At 42.1% G+C, this 19,828-nt stretch overlaps 1 protein-coding gene across 1 annotated transcript in view; it reads left to right on the top strand.

Annotated features, from left to right (window-relative positions):
- The window catches only part of ITGA9 (integrin subunit alpha 9), a 350,494-nt gene that overhangs the window by 293,112 nt on the left and 37,554 nt on the right, over positions 1 to 19,828 (top strand). Inside the window, exon 23 of the mRNA XM_060163908.1 lies at positions 18,945 to 19,070. Coding sequence (XP_060019891.1) covers positions 18,945 to 19,070 — 126 coding nt within the window. The remainder of the gene's footprint in view (positions 1 to 18,944; positions 19,071 to 19,828) is intronic.

The raw sequence follows: 19,828 nt of genomic DNA, 5'->3' as shown, positions 1-19,828 counted from the left end.
GAGGCAAACAGAAGAAGATTTTAGGATGAACAAGACTGATGTCTTCAGAGAGATGCAAAAAGACAGTATTCGCATGAAATAGAATAAACAAGAGTTTTGTAAATTTAAAATTTTGATCATTCGAATAAAAACCTTAGTATATTAGCTGTGTAGTAGAATGGATATAAAAGAATAAAGTAGTGGACTGGAAACTTGAGGGATTTCTCAAGAATGTAGTACAAAAAGACCCAAAAAAGGCCAGTTAAACTTTTAACAATCTGGAATGAAGATCCAAATGCTCTCAATATAAGAGTTAGGAGGCTGGCAAGATGGAAGTGAAAGCAAGCCAAGATTCTTGTCTTGTTTGGGGGAAAAGTTTGTGTACCAATTAACTCAAGGCTTTGATAAAAATAAAGTTTAAACATGCAAAAATTTTAATGGCAACTTAGAAGAATAAAAGCAATGTAGGACATCCAAACCACTAAAGAATAAGAAGCACTTAAAAAGAAAGAACTCATGAAGAAGCAGGTGAAGGAGAAACAAAATTTTTACATGTATATATATATGAGATGACAAGAATAAATCCAAATATATCAATATATCAATAATCAGAATAACTGAGAATGAATTAAATGCCTTAGTGAAAGACAGACTTTCAGATGTGGTTTTTTTTTGACCCAGGCATAAGTTACTTGTAAGAGACACACCTTTAAAAATGACCCATAATGTAAGGCATTCAAAAAAAAATAAGGCAAATGCTAACAAAAAGAAAACAGGCATAAGAATATTAATAACAAACAAAATAGAATTGAAGCAAAAAATTGTTAAACAGGGCCCAAAAAATGTATTGCAGAATGATTAAAGATACAATCCAGGGCTTCCCTGGTGGTGCAGTGGTTGAGAGTCCGCCTGCTGATGCAGGGGACACGGATTCGTGCCCCGGTCCAGGAAGATCCCACATGCCGCGGAGTGGCTGGGCCCGTGAGCCATGGCCACTGAGCCTGAGTGTCCGGAGCCTGTGCTCCGCAACGGGAGAGGCCACAACAGTGAGAGGCTCACGTACCGCAAAAAAAAAAAAAAAAAAAAAGATACAATCCAATGATTATTTGTAATATAAATGAATTTTTACATAACCAATCACATAGCTATAAAAAACATATAAAGTAATACCTGACAGAAAAACAAGGAGAAATTTACACATTCACAGTTACTGCAGGAAATTTTAATACACTTTCCTCAAAAATCATGAGTATTTGAATAATGCAGCTAACAATTGTGATCTCTTAGAGAGAGAAAAACCAAAATGAGTCAGAATGTCTGGGTTTCATTAGTATTTGCCTGCTTACCAGCTTTTGGTAACCTTGAGGAAGTCACCTAAATTCTCCAAGCTTATTTTCCTCCTCTGTGAAATGGACTATCTACTTCACATGGTGAGGATGGAAGAAGTTAATGTATATGGAGCAATTAGTAGAGTTCCTAGTATGTAAATAAGGGAATGCACATTCTTTTCAAACATATGTGAACATTCACAAATTACCCACGTATTGCACCACAAAAGCAAATCCCAATAGAATTTCAAAAGTAAAAGTAATACAAGCCACATTCTCAGACCACAATGCAATAAACTTGGAAGTTGACAACAAAAGTTTAGCCAAACAACCAACCAAAAACAGAACTACTTGGGAATTTTTAAACACCATCTTAATTTACTTTTTAGATAAAAAAGAAATCAAAGAGGAAGGGATAAACAAATTAGAAATGAAAGACAGTGAAAGCTTGTTCATATCAAAACTAATGGTTGTAGACAAAACCCACACAGAAGAAAATGTCACTACTCATATACAGAAAACAGGAAAGACTGAAAATAAGTGACTTAAATTGACAGCAAGAGCTAGTAAAATGACAATAAAATAAATTCAACTATAAGAAAGTAAAGTGAAGATATCATTGAAGATAAAGCAAAAGTCGTGGAATGGAAAAAGATCAAAAGTATCCTACATCAATAAAACTAAAAACGGGGGCTTTTTTTTGTCCAGTAAAATAGATGAACCTACAGCAAATTTGATCAGGAAATGAAAAAGAGTGGTAATGCCAAAAAACAACCCTAGAAATGATCAAAGAACTACACTCACATGGAGAAGATTTTTAAATTATAAGATATTATTTTCACAATATAATGCCCACAAATATAAAAAGCCTAAAAGAAGTGTTATGAGGTAAAAAATCCAACTAGACCAATTACCTCAGGAAAAAATATGAGTAGTATACAGACATGAGATTATAATGCTGTACACCTGAAACTTACATAATTAAAGAAAAATGAAGTGTAGTCAAAGACTTGTGCCTTGAAAAAGCACAAGACCCAGGTAGCTATTTAGGTAAGCTCTACCAAGCTTTCAAGGAACAGATAGTTTCTTTGTTATATAAGCTGTTGGAGAGAGTAGAAAAAGATGGAACAGCTCGTTCTAGAATACTAACATAACCATGATTCCAAAACTAGAAATGGAGAATGGGCACCAACACAGGAAAGGAAACTGCAGGCCAACTCACTTTGAAAACAGATACAAAAATTCTCAATAAATGTTTGCAAATCAGTTCCTTTTAGAAGAATCTATCCTGAGTAAAGAAGGATGTAATCCAGGAATGCTAGGTTGATTCTCCATAAAGAAATTAACATTATTCATTCTATTAATAGTTAAGGGATGAAAGATGATATAACCAGATGGTTGTCTTGATGAGGGCTTCTAAAAAGTCAAAAATTTAACATCCACTTTTTTTTTTTTTTTTTAACTTCTAGTAAGGAAGGCATGGAAGGGAACTTCCTCAGCTTGACAAAGGTCCCCTATCAGAATCTATAGAAAACTCCAACCTGATGCTGGAACATTAGGAGCTGTCCCACCTGTGGAGTGGAGGCATGAGTTCCTGCTTTTGTCTCTCCAGTTTAGCAGTGTTGGATGTTATAGGAATAAAAAGAAATGAATAACCTTTATTGTCAAGAAAGAAACCAAAGTATCCCTATTGCAAACAACGTTATTGTCTCCCTAGAAAATCCAAGAGAATCAATTGACTCAATATGAGGCTTTGTGAATGCCACAAGTGAAAGCTTGGGCACACTTATAAACTGCCTGACCTTTGAATGCATTCCCCAAGCCACACACAGGTCTATCGGCTAAGGGTGGAAGCCTTACTGGATCAAGGTATTTCTGTGCAGCCTCTGACCAAACATTGACTGATCATTAAGCTATACTGATCCAGGACAACCTCTAGGAAACCAGGTTTAAAAATAAAAACAAGTGTAGAAAAAATTACTGAGCAGAGACATTAGAGGCTACACACTTCATGAGAAACAGGCTCCACAGAATAGTCCTGGCAAGTCAGTAAACAAACAAGCAAAACCAAAAAAGAACTGAAAGAAAAGAGAATACAGCCATCCCTCAGTATCTGTGGAGGATTGATTCCAGAACTGCCTTATGGATACCAAACTCTATGGATGCTCAAGTCCCTTATATAAAATGGCATAGTATTTGCCTATAACCTACACACTTCCTACCATATTCTTTAAATAATCTCTAGGTTATTTATAATAACTAATACAAAGTAAATGCTATGTAATAAATAGTTGTAAATACAATGTAAATGCTACATAAATAGTTGCTGGAAGGCAACAAATTCAAGCTTTGCTTTTTGGAACTTTCTGGAATTTTTTTTCCCAAATATTTTCGATCTGTGGTTGATTGGATCCACAGATGCAGAACCTGTGGGTTCTGCATCTGTGGGTAAGAAGGGTCAACTGTAAAGAAAAACAAGTAAAACCTCAGAGACCTGGGGACACCATAAAGCATAACAAAATACACATATTTAGAGTTCCAGAGGAGAGGATAGAGAGGAGGGAGCAGAAGAAATATCTGATGAAATAATCACCCCAAACAATCGAGGTGTATAAACTCCTTCACAATAAATGAAGAAAATTGTCTATTCATTTGGGAAGAAATTACGGAAAACCTGTACCTCACTTAGAAAAAAATAGATGGATGAAAAAATTATATGTAAAGAAGAAGAAGTAGTATTAGTAGAAAGTGCTGAATATTTTCATAATCTTTAGATGGGAAAGCTCTTCTTCATAAGCAAGTCATAAATTCTAGAACCCATAAGAGAAGGATGACAAATTTAAATCTATACAATTACCAAAATCTTGTGTGATCAAAATACATCATAAACAAAACTAAAAGATATTTGGGAGAATATACTGGCAACATAGTTCACAGACAAATAATATATAAATAACTTCTACAAATCAATAAGGAAAATGCCAAAAATTATAAAAATGGGTGAAGGGATAGGAACGGGAAATTCACAGAAGAAATTTTAATGACAAATAAACATATAAAAAAATTTAATGGCAAATAAACATTAGCCTCATCAGTAATCAGAGCAATGCAAACTCAAATGAAAATGAGGTCTTTCCCCCCATTAAACTGGCAAAAAATTAAAAGATTCTTAATATCCATTGTTGGTTAAGATGAGGGCAAATGGGCACTCCCAAATATTGTTGGTGTGAAGGGCAATTTGACAGTAACTATCAGAATTTAAAATACAAATACCAACAATTCCACTTTTCAGATCCTGCCTCAGAATTCTCACATAGTATATATAGTAGAAGTTTCTAACTTTTTTTTTTTTTTTTTTTTTTTTTTGCGGTACGCGGGCCTCTCACTGCTGTGGCCTCTCCCGTTGCGGAGCACAGGCTCCGGACGCGCAGGCCGAGCGGCCACGGCTCACGGGCCCAGCCGCTCCGCGGCATGTGGGATCCTCCCAGACCGGGGCACGAACCCGCGTCCCCCGCATCGGCAGGCGGACTCCCAACCACTGCGCCACCAGGGAAGCCCGTTTCTAACTTTTTGATAGTAGATGTGAGTGGTCATTGGTCTCAGCTTAAATGTAGGCTTTTCCTATGTTGGTGAAGTAGAAAATAATAATACTCCATTAGTATTCTGAGAAGGAGCTGTTAGGTTTAGGCTAAAAAAGTAGTAGTAATAATATTAATAACAACAATAATAATGATAATAAATTTTTATTAAGAATTTACTATAGATGAGGAACTGTACTAAATACTTTACCTGGACAAATTCTTTTAATATTCATGATAGTTTGATGAGGAAACAGAGGCAAAGACAAAAGGGATGGCCAAGGTCACAGGGTCAGTAAATAGCTAGGTTGATGTCTGCTCTTGACCACTAAACCGTACAGCCCCTGCAAGGCCTCATAACACCGTTTTGTCTGGACTTGTAGCTGTCCAGCAGCCATAGCATCACCTGGAAGTGAGAAATGGAGAAAGGTAGAATCTCAGGTGCCACCCAGACTTGGTGAATTAGAATCTGTGTTTTAACAAGATCCCCAGTGATTCCTTTGCACATTAAGCTGTGGTCTAAAGCATGTTACTTAATTCTCTCCGAGCTTCCCTTTCCTCATCTATAAAATGGTGACGACAGTCCTTGCCACAAAAGGCTGTTGGGGGGTGGAGGGGTGGTTTAATCCACACCTTCATTTATTCAGCAAATGCTTTGCATGCACCCTATGGCAAGCACTAGGTTACTATGGGGAACAAAACAGACAAAAAATAATAATTTCCAGCCCTCGCGTAGCTTACATTCTGGTAGAGGCAAGTAATAAATAAAACGTATAGTACATTACATAATACGAAATGCTTTGGAGAAAAATAAAGGAGGCAAGGGGGTGAGAGTGGGGAAGTTTCTGATTTTACATAGAGATGTCAGAGCAGGTCTTGCTGAGACCTTCATTCAGGGTTGGGGTGGGGGAGGACCCAAGTTGTCGCAGGAGTTTGTAAGGTGATCTTCTTTGTTCATAAGGCCTTGCCAAGTCTGTGTTTTCTGATAATTCTCTTTCCTTGATTTTGGCGCTACTTGGTTTCTCTCCTTTGCAATTCCAACCCCGCATGCTGCCCCTGCGTGGTGGTGTCCGAGTCCAAACTGGAAACCAGGAGTCTCTTTGTGTGTACTCGTCAGCACTCACTCTGGGGGAGCTCTCTTCCCAGAGTGAATCACTTATCTCGCTGGCCACAGCAGTTGACAGTAACACTGATTTTTGAAGCTGGCTGGCTGTTAAGGCACATTTTGCATGAGGAAGGTCCTGGGTTTTATGACTTAGTTATGTTTGGAGGGTAGTTGCAACAAGAAATCTCCCTGCAGCAGGCTTGCTGGAGGCCAAGACATAACCTGTACATAAGCCAAGCCTGGCACTTTAAAGCAACCCAGCAAATAACCCAAAGCAAACTCACTTTTTTTTTTCAGTGTCTACTACTTTCCCTCTTGGTGAACACATGCTTTTTTTTTTTTTTTAATTGAAGTGTAGTTGATTTATAATATCATGTAAGTTTCTGGTGTTCGGCACAAGGATTCAGTTTCATATATATATATATATATATATATATATATATATGTATATGTATATGTATATGTATGTATGTTCTTTTTCAGATTCTTTTCCCTTATAGATTATCACAGAATATTGTGTAGACTTCCCTGTGCTATACAGTAGGTCCTTGTTAGTTATCTATTTTATACATAGTAGTGTATGTATGTTAATCCCAGCCTCCTAATTTATTCTTCCCCCTACCCCCCTTTCCCCTTTGGTAACTGTAAGTTTGTCTTCTGAGACACAAGCCCCTTCACTCTCAGTTTTTTCTGTAGAAATTTCTTCCTCTCCTTCATTCTGTTTTTTCTGTAGAAATTCGAGGGCTCACCCTAAACCAAATCACCACTCATCCTGGTTGGGAGGTTCCTGCAAACAAGAATTCAAGGCTTAGAAACCCTCCTTAGGATGCCAAGTGTTTGGGTGATATTCATTCTTTTCCCTGATATCCTGTAACTTAAATGGTATCATGTAAATTAACTTTTAATAATACCGCTTATGTGATGAGAAGATAAGCGGGGAGGGGAAGAAACCCTTCTCCAATAGGGGCAGATGGATTTCCAGCCCTGGGGTGGATGGGGTGGAGGTGGGGTTCTATGGGATCCAACCCTCTGCCGTTGGACAAAATACAGTTGAGACATCTCCCCAGTACAACAGAACCGTGCTTCCAACAAGTTCTCCAGGTTAAGCCATTCTGATATGCCTTGAATCCCATTTTTTATGACTATCTTCAGTTCATCATGCTCTAATTTCCCGACCTTTTCTGAGTTAAAATGGAAAACAGTTGCCTAGCTCCCTCTGTGGAGAAGTTGAGCTGTTACTTAGTCATTCTTCCCACTTCTCTTCCCCAAAATATCACAGTTCCTTTAGTTCTCTTTTTCCCATTCTAAGCCATTCTCTTTGTTCTCTTAGTACCTAAATAAATAAAAATTCAAAACTGAGCCCCTTCCTGGTGGCATAGTGGTTAAGAATCCGCCTGCCAATGCAGGGGACACGGGTTCGAGCCCTGGCCCGGGAAGATCCCACATGCCGCGGAGCAACTAAGCCTGTGCACCACAACTACTGAGCCTGCACTCTAGAGCCCACGAGCCACAACTAATGAAGCCTGCGTGCCTAGAGCCCATGCTCTGCAACAAGAGAAGCCATGGCAATGAGAAGCCTGCGCGCCGCAACGAAGAGTAGCCCCCACTCACCGCAACTAGAGAAAGCCCACACATAGCAACAAAGACCCAACACAGCCAAAAAATAAAACAAAACAAATTTACTTAAAACAAAACTGAGCCCCAAGTACTATGCCTTTTTATCCAAGCTCTCCTCATCACAAACGGTTATTACTCTGGCAGGGAGGACCTGATTTACCATTTGAAAATGTGCTTTCTACTCCTAATAATTCCCCAGTGTAGCTCTCAGAGACACCCTGAGGTTCTCTGTAAAAAGATCAACAAGGAGATCTTAGTGGCCAAAACCATGAGGTCCAAAACTCTGCATGATCCTCCCACCTTTCCAGGCCATGTTCTGCAACCTCCTCTGCCCCTAACCTCACCCCTGACCCTGTCTTCCAGCCACTCTGGACCATGAAGGCTGCTGACCCACCCACCATGCACTTCCCTGGGCCTCCTGACCTTACTAATGCTTCTCCCTTCCCTTCCCTCTGGCTGTGGAAAGCCCACTCATTCCTCCAGACCCAATTCACACATCCTTTCTTCCCGCAAGCCCTCCCAGATGCCTTCCCAGATCGTCCTGCCTCAGGGCCTTTGCACCTGCCTCTGCTGAGAACACTCTTCCCCCAAATATTTGCATGGCTGGTTCCTTCTCATAATGCAGATCTGAGCCCAAAGTTCACCTTTCCAGGAAGGTCTACCCTGACCACCTTAGCTAAAGTTGCAAACCTCCTATCAATTCTCTGTCCCATTACCCTGTGTGCTGTTTTCTTCATAGCACTCACCACTATCTGAAATGACTGTTTTTAATTGTCTGTCTCCTTCCAGAAGACTAAAAACACCATGGAAGTAAAGGTCACAGCTGCCTTGTTTTCTGTGCATCCCTAGTGTTTGGTGCCCGGACTCTATGCACATATGCACTATATGCAGTATGTGCTCAAATAAATGAAAGTATTGGCTACTCCCACTCTGTTAGTATCACCATCACAAATATTTCTCTGGGCGTTAGGATAGGGTGTGTGTCCTTAGACACCTGCACACCCTGCTGCACATCTAATGAGCACCTCATACGTTCCAGGAACTCGGAAAATGTGCACTGAATTTCAATCCCTGAGTAGAGATGTTTTGACAATTTCCCTTCACCCACAACAGAGGTTGCTTTAATTTCAATGTGGGAAAAAGTAAAAATGTAAAACTTTGAAATAAGGGGCTGAATCACTTATTAGAAATGAAGGCTTTGAAGAACAAACTTAAACTCCACAAATTTTGATCAGAGATATTATGAAGACGTTCTCTCTCTCTCTCTCTCTCTCTCACTCTCTCTCTCTCACACACACACACACACACACACACACACACACACACACACACACACACACACAGACACACAAGTCTGCTGATTTCAGTGATGACCTCAAACCATTTTTTTAATTTTTCCTTCTTTCTGCACATGTCTGAATGTGAGTTGAATAATCAGGTCCTGAAATGGGTCAGAATTAGGTTGGCTGTAATTTTTTTTCTCTCAACAGAAGCCAAACACTTAGGGGAGATGGCTGATGGAATTCTGGAGCAAGAGTTACGTTCCTGGGCTCTTGGGTCAATTTTTTAGTTTGGCTGGAGGGAGAAAGCGTGTGTGTTTCTGGGCAAGCTTACACCTGAGCTGCACCCTCTGGAAGGTGGGGATGAGCTCCAGCCTGGGCTGCGCGTGCACAGTGTGGTTCAGAGACTGCCCTTTAGCCCTTGTGGACAGAGCGAATGAATCAAGGCAGTAAGACCAGCTCCCCATTGGCTGAGGGCTCCACCTATCAGGGGTTGCAGGGCTCGTGCGCAGGGCTGCTGTGACATCTAGAAGCATTAACGCTTTGTGGCAGCATGCGCGTGATGATGCTGAGGCGCCTGTGTTCTCTGGTCTCCCAACACAAATGAGCCTTAGAAGTTGGTGGTTATGCAGTTTACTTTCCTTCTTCCTTTTTTCTTTCCTTAAGAGCAACATAGCCCTGTCACTGCAGGGGTGATGGGTTGTTAGCAAAGTTGATAACAGGAAATCTCACTGAGGATAAACAGAACACATCAGCCATTGCCCAGAAACACATGGTTCTCATTGAACCTGCCGAGGACTAATTGTGTGTGTATCAGAAGCACGAAAACAGGAAAACTCCTTTCTGATAGACCCACCAAGCCTCTTCTGACCAAAAGGAACTTTCTCAGCCTTGTTAGATACTGAGAAGCCATTATCTCCCCAGCTGTCAGGGTGCTAACTCCACTTAACTTCTCCTAAACATATGACCAAAAGCATGTTTCAGGACTCTCACGAAGTCTTAATAAAGCTTTAGATTCAATGAGTGACATCTAGGATTCTCTTTTCACTGCTCTGATGCGTATCCCCTCAGAAAACCAGTGTAAGAGGTTAGACAGATGCTTATACCTGAAACATAGCATCCAGAAAATGACTGTTATTTACCTTTTGGTAAAAGAGGAATAATAAAGTGATGCATCTAATAAATGCAGAGATAACTCAGTGATTCCATAGGTGTGTTGCTTTATCCTTTAACGTAAGATGGGTATGAGCTTCACTCTTCACTATAAGATGGGTCCAAGAGTTAGAACCGGAGCTTAAATAAGCCAGTACAATTCCGGGGACTGTGTTATGTCCCATATCAGGGCTACTGACTCATTTATTGTTCAAATCAACAAACCATTCTGCTTCCAAAATGTTTCATTATCTGTGGAAGGGAAGTATTTTTGGCACGCACATCAAGTACTCAGATAACATTCTTATGTCTCTCTTTTTTGCTAAAGAGAATCTGACCACATCTGGAAATTCTTTGGTGTCACTGCTTCTCTGAAACTACATCCCATCTGTATCACTTAAACTCCAGTAAAAGGCCATCCCCGTGCTTTGAAATGGGCCTCGTGGGGCGGGGCCGGGGTGGGGTGGGGGAGACTTGGCTTTCTCTGATAAAATGTAAATGAACGCTGTTTTACAGGGCAGCCTGGTGGTGGCCTGCACTCTTGACTTTTCAGCATGTTGGCCTGTGACACCCAGAGGAAAAGGGTGTGGGGGATGGGGAGGAACACCATTATTTTAGCCAAACCCTAGAGCTGGTGGAAAAAAATCATTGCCTTTTATGATAAGAAGTGATATCTTTTATGAAATAATAGCATATTCATACAGAGGACAAAATTGTACGATGGATCGTGCTCTCTCTTTCCTCTGGAATGTTGGTTTTGAGGCTTTGCCCCTTTGTTTCCTGTTTCAGTTTTGGTCTCAGTAACACACTGACCTTTCAGATCAAATGCAATTTTTCCCAGTGTTGATGGCCTTAAGGGATGGGGAAGGGGGTTGGGGAGGCAAGTCTTTCATTTAGAAGATAACTTTTCAGCTAGAAAGAGAAAGGACATCTGGAGTTGAAGTTATGGTCTTTTCAGGCTTTTTTGAGTTGCTGTCTTTCCCTTTCTAGAAATTAAAAGGCACTAGGTCATTGTTACATTTCTTGCTCCTTCTGCTCCATTTCCAACTCTGCAGGTTTGTCAACGGGCTCTTATTTATGGACGGCTGTTCTGTGCTCTCATTTACACATTTCAGTTCAAAACCAGAATTCAGCTCTTTATTTGCGGAGTGAGGCTAGGAGGGCCTGTCCAAAGCTAGAACCTCATATTAACTTACCTTGTATTGTTGGGATCATCAAAATGCTTCTCCTTTTTGTCTATTTGTAGGAACACATTGAAGTCTGTAGCTACACACAGAAGTAAATATCAGAAAATCAGAACTTGCCAAACTGATAAGCAAGGGGACCCTTTTCACAAAGCAAAAGAATTCATAACTCTTGAGAGAGGTCTACCAAAGGATGCCTTTGACAACTCCTACCTTTAAATGATGTGCACACACACAAATTGTGTTCTCAACCTTTCAAATACATAGGTAACATAGAGCTGGGCATATCCATTATAAGGAACTACCCAAGATGGTTATCACTGTTTTTATAATGTCTTTGCGGTTGAAGAAATCAGAGTGAATAAATGGAGACTTTGAGCACCCAACCCTTCTAGGTTATTCTGGGTCTGCATTACACAGTCTTGAAATGAACGGTGATACATAAAAGTATTTTTCTTAGGATTTATTATTAAAATGTTGTCATCTTTCACTGTTCTTTCGGCAATATCAAGAAAATCATAGCAATATGATTTAACATAAAAGATAAAAAGGGTTCTTTAAGACTGTAAAAAAAAACTATCACAGTTTAGGTTTTGCTGAATGGAAAATATGTAGCTCTTATTTCTCTTTCTAGTAGTAAACATCTTATATCGGCCTAAGTAACCAGTTGGTGTCATTTCTTGACCCTTTTATGAGGGCTATATTTATTTCAAACATTGGAGTCCTAAAATTAATATCGGCAAAGCCATTGTGGTCAACGTTCAGCCTCCCGTGGCAGAAAGGGAACTTATTATCTTCAGATACCGTGGTTCCAAGAGTAGGCAGTAGGTAATTGAATTAGCAAAGTAGGCATTCAAAACATTCTCTGGGTTTTTTTAAGCTCAAGGGGCGTGTGAATTCAGAGGAGCAGGTGGACCCGTCAGGGGACGGGTCATGTTTACCCAGTTGCCATCAGCTGTGATCGGTGTCACATGATATGGAAAAGTGGCCCAGGGATGTAACAGAACAGAAAGTCAACGATTAACAGATAAATGTGAGTTAACATGAAACACATGTTATTAAAAAATGAACCTATGCCCCCCTTTAATCCAGGTCATTCCAACAAACATAGTTTCTAGACCAGACTTTACCCAAGACCCCCATTGGTGGAGACGCAAGGATTGGCTCCTGGGCAGAACTGTTGTCACTGAGTTTATTCCTCTGTTAATTTAATCTTCCATTTCTCTTTTATCTCCTATGTACTATGTCCAGGGAGCATCAAGCCAGGGACACTTTGGTGACCCTTCCCATCCCTAGAACCCAGCCAGCTGGAATATGGTTAAGGAATGAGGCTGATGCTGGTAGAAAGGGGACATCCATGCTTTAGCCTGTTAAAAATATACCAGTAGGGCTTCCCTGGTGGCGCAGTGGTTGAGAGTCCGCCTGCCGATGCAGGGGACACGGATTTGTGCCCCGGTCCTGGAACATCCCACATGCTGCGGAGCGGCTGGGCCCGTGAGCCATGGCCGCTGAGCCTGCGCGTCCGGAGCCTGTGCTCCGCAACGGGAGAGGCCACAACAGTGAGAGGCCCACGTATCGCAAAAAAAAAAAAAAAAATACCAGTAATACCAAAAATAATAAATATACCAAATATACCAATAACACCAAAAATATACCAATAATACCAATAATTAAGGAAAAGTGGTTCCTTAATTTTGAGACATGTTAATCCACCTTCTGGATAACTTCCTACCTCTGTGATTTGCCTACAAAGCCCTCCTCTGTGTCCAGGCTCACCTCACCTGCCTCATTTCTGGCCACTACTCCCCAACATTCATCCAATGCTTGACCACGTTGAACTCCCAGGCTCTCTAGACTCAAGCCTACTGTTTGCACCTCCATGCCTTTGCACATGCTGTTCTCCTCTGCCTGGAATTCCCTTCCCCTGCTCCCTTTACTCTCTAGAGGTTCTCTTTTCCTCCAGAATTCACCTGCAATGCCACCTCCTCTGAGTCAGGGATGCAGTTCATGACAGAGACTGACTTGTTGGCTGAGAGAGAAATTTGTAGACAAGATTGACAATCACAATAGGAGCCCTGCTCTGAGGGCTGTGAAAGGATAAACCATGAGATGATGGAACAGAGACTGTGCATCCTGGGTGCAAGGAAGGTGGGGCTGGACAGGGAGCTTCGTGGTGGAGACTTTGGAGATGGTACTCCTTCCACAGTCAAAGCTGACAGGTACATAACAGGTTCCTTAACCTCTCTGGGCCTCGGTTTTCTCATCTGTAAAATGGGGGTGAAACTTCAGGAGACCAGATGTCCCAGTGTGCCTGGCTCATACCTGATCTATGTCTCTGTCTTGCTGTTCTGTCTGGTTGACTCCCCGACTTCATTCTCAAAAATATCCCCATTTAGATAATAAATTATATGTCACTTACTGATAATAGTACCCTCTGTGAGTGGGTGTTATAAGGATTCAGTGTATCCCATAGCTCTTAGAATAGCACCCAGTGTTAGCTAGTATTTTTCCCATTTATATCTGCTTAGAGATGGGGCCTTAAGCAGCTGGAATTGGTTTCCAGGGTGATGTGCTTGGAGCAAGAGACTTAGAAAACACATTGGAGGACTTTCCTGTCCCTCAGGCTCAGGGACAGGGACTCTATTAAGGCTGCTGTGTTCTGGGAACCTGGGAGAGACCTGTGTCCTCTCTCTCACTCTAGGTCAGCCGACAGCAATAAGTACCTTGTACAGACCCCTCTTTTGAGGCCACAACATGTGGCCCCTCAGTAGAGGCCACAGGAAATGCCGTTTCTTACAACCCCTTTATCAGACCACCACACCCTAGAGAGTCTTTAGTAAAAGCTCTAGAGGTCCTTTTCCACCTGGTGGCAGGTAATGATAAATTCGACCCAGAGAGTTAATTCCCTTTTTCAGTATTTTACCCATGAATCAGCCCCAGTTCATACTTTAAACCCAGTATTTCATGAATGAGGCTTTGCCAGGCTACCTGGAGTGCACTGAGGACACTTCATCCTCGGATAGGCCTGGGCCCTTGAAGACTTCTGACTATGAAGGTTCCTCTGACCCAGGCTGACCCGGACTCTGCCACCAAGTGATGTCCCCATTCTCTTGGGCTCCCCACAATTTCCCAAATCACCACCAGTTCTTGGTTTCAACTTGCACAATGTTTTCTTTGGGGTCAGGATGAGGGGAGAGGCGGAGGCCAAATGGCAACAGCAAACCCTCAATAGCTGCCTTTGCCAAATTCAGCCTTAACACTGTGTCCTGTCTCTTGTCCTTTTTTGTGTGTTTGGTAAAGTTCTTTTATTCACATTCCAGTAGATACGGCCTATTCCAGCTCCCAGAGGTCCTGGAAGATGAGCAGCCGTGTCATGGGAAGCATTTGGACTCAGAGAGTCTGGAAAATAGATGAGAAGTGGGTGGACAGGGATGAGCAGGGGGCAGTGGCCGCAGAGTCCCTGGCCAGCCACGGAAATGAAGCTGTTGGATATGAGTGCCATAGTGCTTGGATTGTCTGCAAGAAGAAAACCTTGCATCTCCTTGATGATTTTACCACCAGACAGGGTGCTTAGAACCCAGTTGTGGGGGGTAGGTGCTCAGTAATTGCTTATCTATGTAGCGGGAGATTAGGTGACCCCCCGCTCTAATGAAAATGCAGGAGAATCCTCAAGGGGCTTAATTAGCAACTGAGGACAACCTTAGTGATCACGTAGGCCACCATCCTAATTTCACAAGTGGGGAAACTGAGGCCCCAGAGACCTGAACTGCATCAGCTGTTAGGAGCCCAGGACCGTCAAGTTCATCAAGGCCATCTGTGCCCCAGGATTCCTTCACTGGGTGCCGCTTGCTGCCACCAACCAATCATGTGACCTTGGACGAGTCACGGAACTCAGGGCCTCTGGTTCCTTACTGTCAGCCGAGGCCATGGGACCGTATGATCTTGGAGCTGCCTTCCAGAAACAACATTCCAGGATGCTCTGTTTCCCTTCCAGCCTGAGACAGCATGGAGTGGCCTGGCCTCCCAGCCAGCAGGCACTTTATCTCCCATGGAGCAGAAGTGGGTCAGGGTGGAGGACTTTGGGATTCCTGGGCTTGTAGGCTCATGGTTCCTTCCCTTTGACTGGGGTAAGAACAGGAAGGGATGGTTTCCCTCCACCTCCGCCTCCACCCCCCACCCCTCCATGACTCCTACCCCAGCCCCATCCTCAGCCTCTGGACCTAAGAGGCAGGGAAGTGGTTGCAAACAGGTTTCTGGAGCTGGATGACCTGCGCTGCAGCCCAACTCTGCTGCCTGCCCCCTGGGAGACCTGGCCCCCCTGCCTCTCAGCTTCCCCATCTGTAAAATGCTGACAGTAATAGCACTCGCCTCACAGGGGTGCGCAGTAAGGGCTGCACAAGTGTCGGGTACCGTTGTGTCCATCACACACGTTCTATCCATGCACACAGAACAATCCCTTGCCCTCATGACCCTGGTCAGGGACCAAGTTGCTCATTTTAGCTGAGGGAGCGTCTACAACCAGATTAGCTGGTCTGAACCAGACCCACGCAGCACGGAGCAACCTTCGGCCTCCTTTGAGAGAGGACCACCCTGAACCTCCCGGAAAAACGTTTTTTCCTCTGATTGAAGTGATTCCCATGTAACCACAGTCGGGAGCACGACTGGCTGAGACTTTCATTCACCACAGACTCAGCCTCCACTTCCCTCCTCCAGATTCCCCTGAGGCAGATCAGATGTCACATCAGATCACATCACGTCCCTGTCATCACTCTGTTCACAGGCCCCTAAGACACTAGGGGAAAAGAGGAAGATGGAGCTCCAAGCTGTGTCTGTGCCCCATGTGTTGGCACCGGTTGCTCCTCCCACCTCACCCTGTGGTTCCCAGCACCCTCCCCCAAGGTGCTGGTGTCCTGTGGGCATGAGAGTGAACCTGGCTGGGTTGGGACTCTGCTCCTACACTTCCCCTCCCTGCTTGGAAACCCAAATCGCCCACTGCAGAGCCAGGAGGAGCTCTGCCCCATCCCTGATTTTAATTAGGAACGGATGCATCCTGCAAGACTCAGAGTTCCATCTCTCTCAACCCAGACCAAATGTGTTTGGGGGTCCAGGCCTGGGCATCTCCACAGAAGAACATGAATCCCACAGGGCTGCAGAAGGACTGTTTCTCCAGCGGCTTTTCAGCAAATGTCCACTCCAGAAGACAAACAGGAAAAGTGGAGACCCACATGCTTCTGAGTGAAATATGATTGGAATTAACATGAGCACACACATTCAAGTTCTCAAATGTTCAGTGAACAAAATGTTTTCTATCTGTGAGGTGCCATATATGCCCAAATAGAGGGCAACCCCCAAAGAACACAATCCACCACTTTGCTAAAGAGGTAAATTTAACAGATTTTTGGCCAACTTGACAGGAATCAGAGCTGTGATTGCTTTTGGGCTGGGGATGGGAATTGACTGGAAAAGGGCCAGGGGGAACTTTCTGGAGGGATGGACGTGCTCTGTCCCTTCACTGGGGTGGTGGTTATGTGGGTGATTTCATTTGTCAAAATTCATCAGATTATACCCTTAAGATCTGGGCATTTTTAGGGAATGTAAATTTTAACCTCAATTTTTAAAAAAATTAGAAAAGTAAATACCTACTTGTAATACTTAACCTAATCATGTAGTCGCACACTTAAAATTATACAAGAATACTACATTAATTTATATTACTGTTTTTATTCACACATTTCACAAAATGATTTTATGCAGATGTGCATCTTTTGAGATCAATGGATAGCATTATTAAAGCCACTTTTTTAGTTGACAGTATTCCAAAGCATATCATCTTCAATTCATCTAATTTATTTGAAATGCGGAACATTTTGAATCCATGTTTGATGCTGAAATTTTATTGTAAGACACAAATACCCATTTGCATAACATTACAGCAGTTGTTTTTCTCATCTGTCTTAGAAGTGATTGTTCTTGATTCTCACGACATAATCAGCCAATGTTTGGCTTTCCAAAAATGAGCTTTAAAATATTTATCACAACTTACAGTTGCACCCCAGGAATAATCACCACATCTATGTTAAATCTCATTGCCTCCTTCCCATTAATTCTTCTAGTGACCTCGAAAAGCATCCAAAACCAACACTGATTGAGACCATTTCAGACTGGTGTGTCCTCCCAGATTTTGTGGTTCGAATAAAGCAATTGAGAGAGTACCACATTACTTACTGTTTTAAAGAACAGTAAGTCCCTTGAGTTCCCTGGTGGTCCAGTGGTTAGGACTTGGCGCTTTCACTGCCGTGGCCCCGGGTTCAATCCCTGGTCCCCACAAGCTGAGAGGCGCAGCCAAAAACAAACAAACAAAATGCAGTGCATTTTAAAGAACAGTAAGTCCCCAAACTATGAGAGACTTTTAAAGGCAACACTCTATTTTCTAAGAGTTAATTTGAGGAAATAAACCTTCATCTTATTTATCTTCAGGCATATATAGTAAATCCTGGCATATGTGTTCAGACCAAAGATAAAATAGAGATTAAATTTGGAGATCTTGTTTTAAAGTTCATTGTTCAAAGATTAGCATTGTTAGCTTAAGTTAGAAGTTTCCATGTAAAAACTTTAAACTAGACCTTGCTCCCTACCATGAATGAGAAGCTGAAACATTCTTGAATCAGTGTAAACACACTATATTTTACTCAAAGGCATTAAAGATAGGAGAGTGTAGTGTAAGTAGATGATTCTGGTTAGAAATCAGATTGTAAACACAATCCTAAATTATGAATTACTAACGATTAATTTTGCAACTTGACCTTAAGTCATGTCAAAGCTTCAACTACACACAGTGTGATATGATGATATATAAAGAAGGCTTTGTTTTTTTCAACATTTCCCCAGTTTAGGCATCAAAAATAGTATTGTTCTTAAAGAAACCAACATGGAAGACTATGTACTGTTGTTTTGATCTTTTTTTAATGTTGCTGTTGCTCAGCATTGTTTTTCCACTGGACTTTCAAAAGCTGTCAGAAGCAAAATCAGGTAACTCAGCAAGGGTTCCCAGGGCATATAAGCTCCTGTATGGTTCAATGCAGTGGATGCCAAATTTTTTTTTTTTTTTGGTAGCAGAATCCTGGTTTTAAATGACATTATGTGTGGTTGATGCTCTAGTTGGAACAGAGATGGGAGCCCGGAGCAGTCCTGCTTGGTGCCCCTTCTCCTCTCTAGGGAATCCACTGAGGGGTTCCACAGCACCTAGAGGTTCCGTGGAACACAGTTTGAAAACCTCTGACAGTGAGCCATGCCTAAAGGCTGGAACTCAGAAGATCTCGGTTTAAAACCTGAGTTCTGGTCTGTGTGATTGTTAGCAAGTAATTTAACCTGAGCCTCATTTTCTTTCTCCAGACAAAGAACATGAATGCTCATTTCAGAGAGTTGATGTAAGGATGTTTTTAAAGTTTATTTTGTCCACTCTTCCTTGGTCACAACTCACTTGCATGTTGTGTGCCATCTCAATTATTTAACAACTTAGCATCCACGTTTTTTATTATTTGGCCTTGTTGATGCTACTACTTCTGCCTTTCAGCTTTTCAGCCATTATTGTCCCCTGGAGAATGGACCAGGGGGAACAGTTGACTTTGGGCTCTACCGCAACCTCCTCTACAATAAGGGATTCCAGGCTCATGATCCTTTCTTGGGATGGACCACTCTGACAGGTTTCTTTTCATTTTCAGGTGGGCCAGGAGAAGGGAAACTGTTCTTTCCAGAAAAACCCAACCCCCTGTATCATCCCTCAAGAACCAGAAAATATCTTCCATACGATATTTGCTTTTTTCACAAAGTCGGGAAGAAAAGTCTTGGTAAGAATTTGCTTACTGCTTGGGTTAACATGGGTGGTCCTCATTAGGAAGGCAAGTCTGAGATGAGAAGCCAGTCTTCTATTTGGCATTTATTATTTCCCAAATCTGGTTTTAATCAATTGGCTTAGGAAGTCACAAGGACTGTAGTCAACTCCTATTTTTCAGCCTGAGGTTTCTATCAAAGTGTTAAATTTACATTTCTAATTCCATTGGCTGGCAAAGGGAAAACCTTTGCAACCCACCAAGCACAAAATTAAACATTTCTCCCACTAGTATGAGTCTAATCAAGAGTGATGGTTCTCATACAACCACTTTGTATACCACTACTGGGCAGTATATACTAAAACTAAACATATCTGTACCCTATGACCCAGCAGTTCCACTCCCAGGTATATCCCCAAGAGATATGGGTACTTGTATCCCCCAAAGACATGGACAAGAATGTTCACAGCAATCTTATAATAGCCAGAAACTGGGAACAATCCAAATGTCCATCACCAGGAGAATGTATAAACAATTGCAGTGTACCCATACACTGGTGTATTATGAGCAATAAAAACTGCAACACCAACAACATAAGTAAATCTCACAGATATAATATTAAGTGAAAGGAGCCAGAGACAAAAGGACACATGTTGTAATATTTGACTTACATGAAGTTCAGAAATAGCAAAGTTATCCATGACAATGGAGGTCAGGGTAGCAGTTAATTTTGGAGGAATATTGACAGTCATGGGCATGAGGGAACCTACTTAGGT

The sequence above is a fragment of the Lagenorhynchus albirostris genome, chromosome 10 (genome assembly GCF_949774975.1).
Source record: "Lagenorhynchus albirostris chromosome 10, mLagAlb1.1, whole genome shotgun sequence".
Classification (NCBI taxonomy): domain Eukaryota; kingdom Metazoa; phylum Chordata; class Mammalia; order Artiodactyla; family Delphinidae; genus Lagenorhynchus; species Lagenorhynchus albirostris.
The sequence above is the reverse complement of the archived record's forward strand: the minus strand, read 5'-3'. Positions and strand labels throughout refer to the sequence as shown.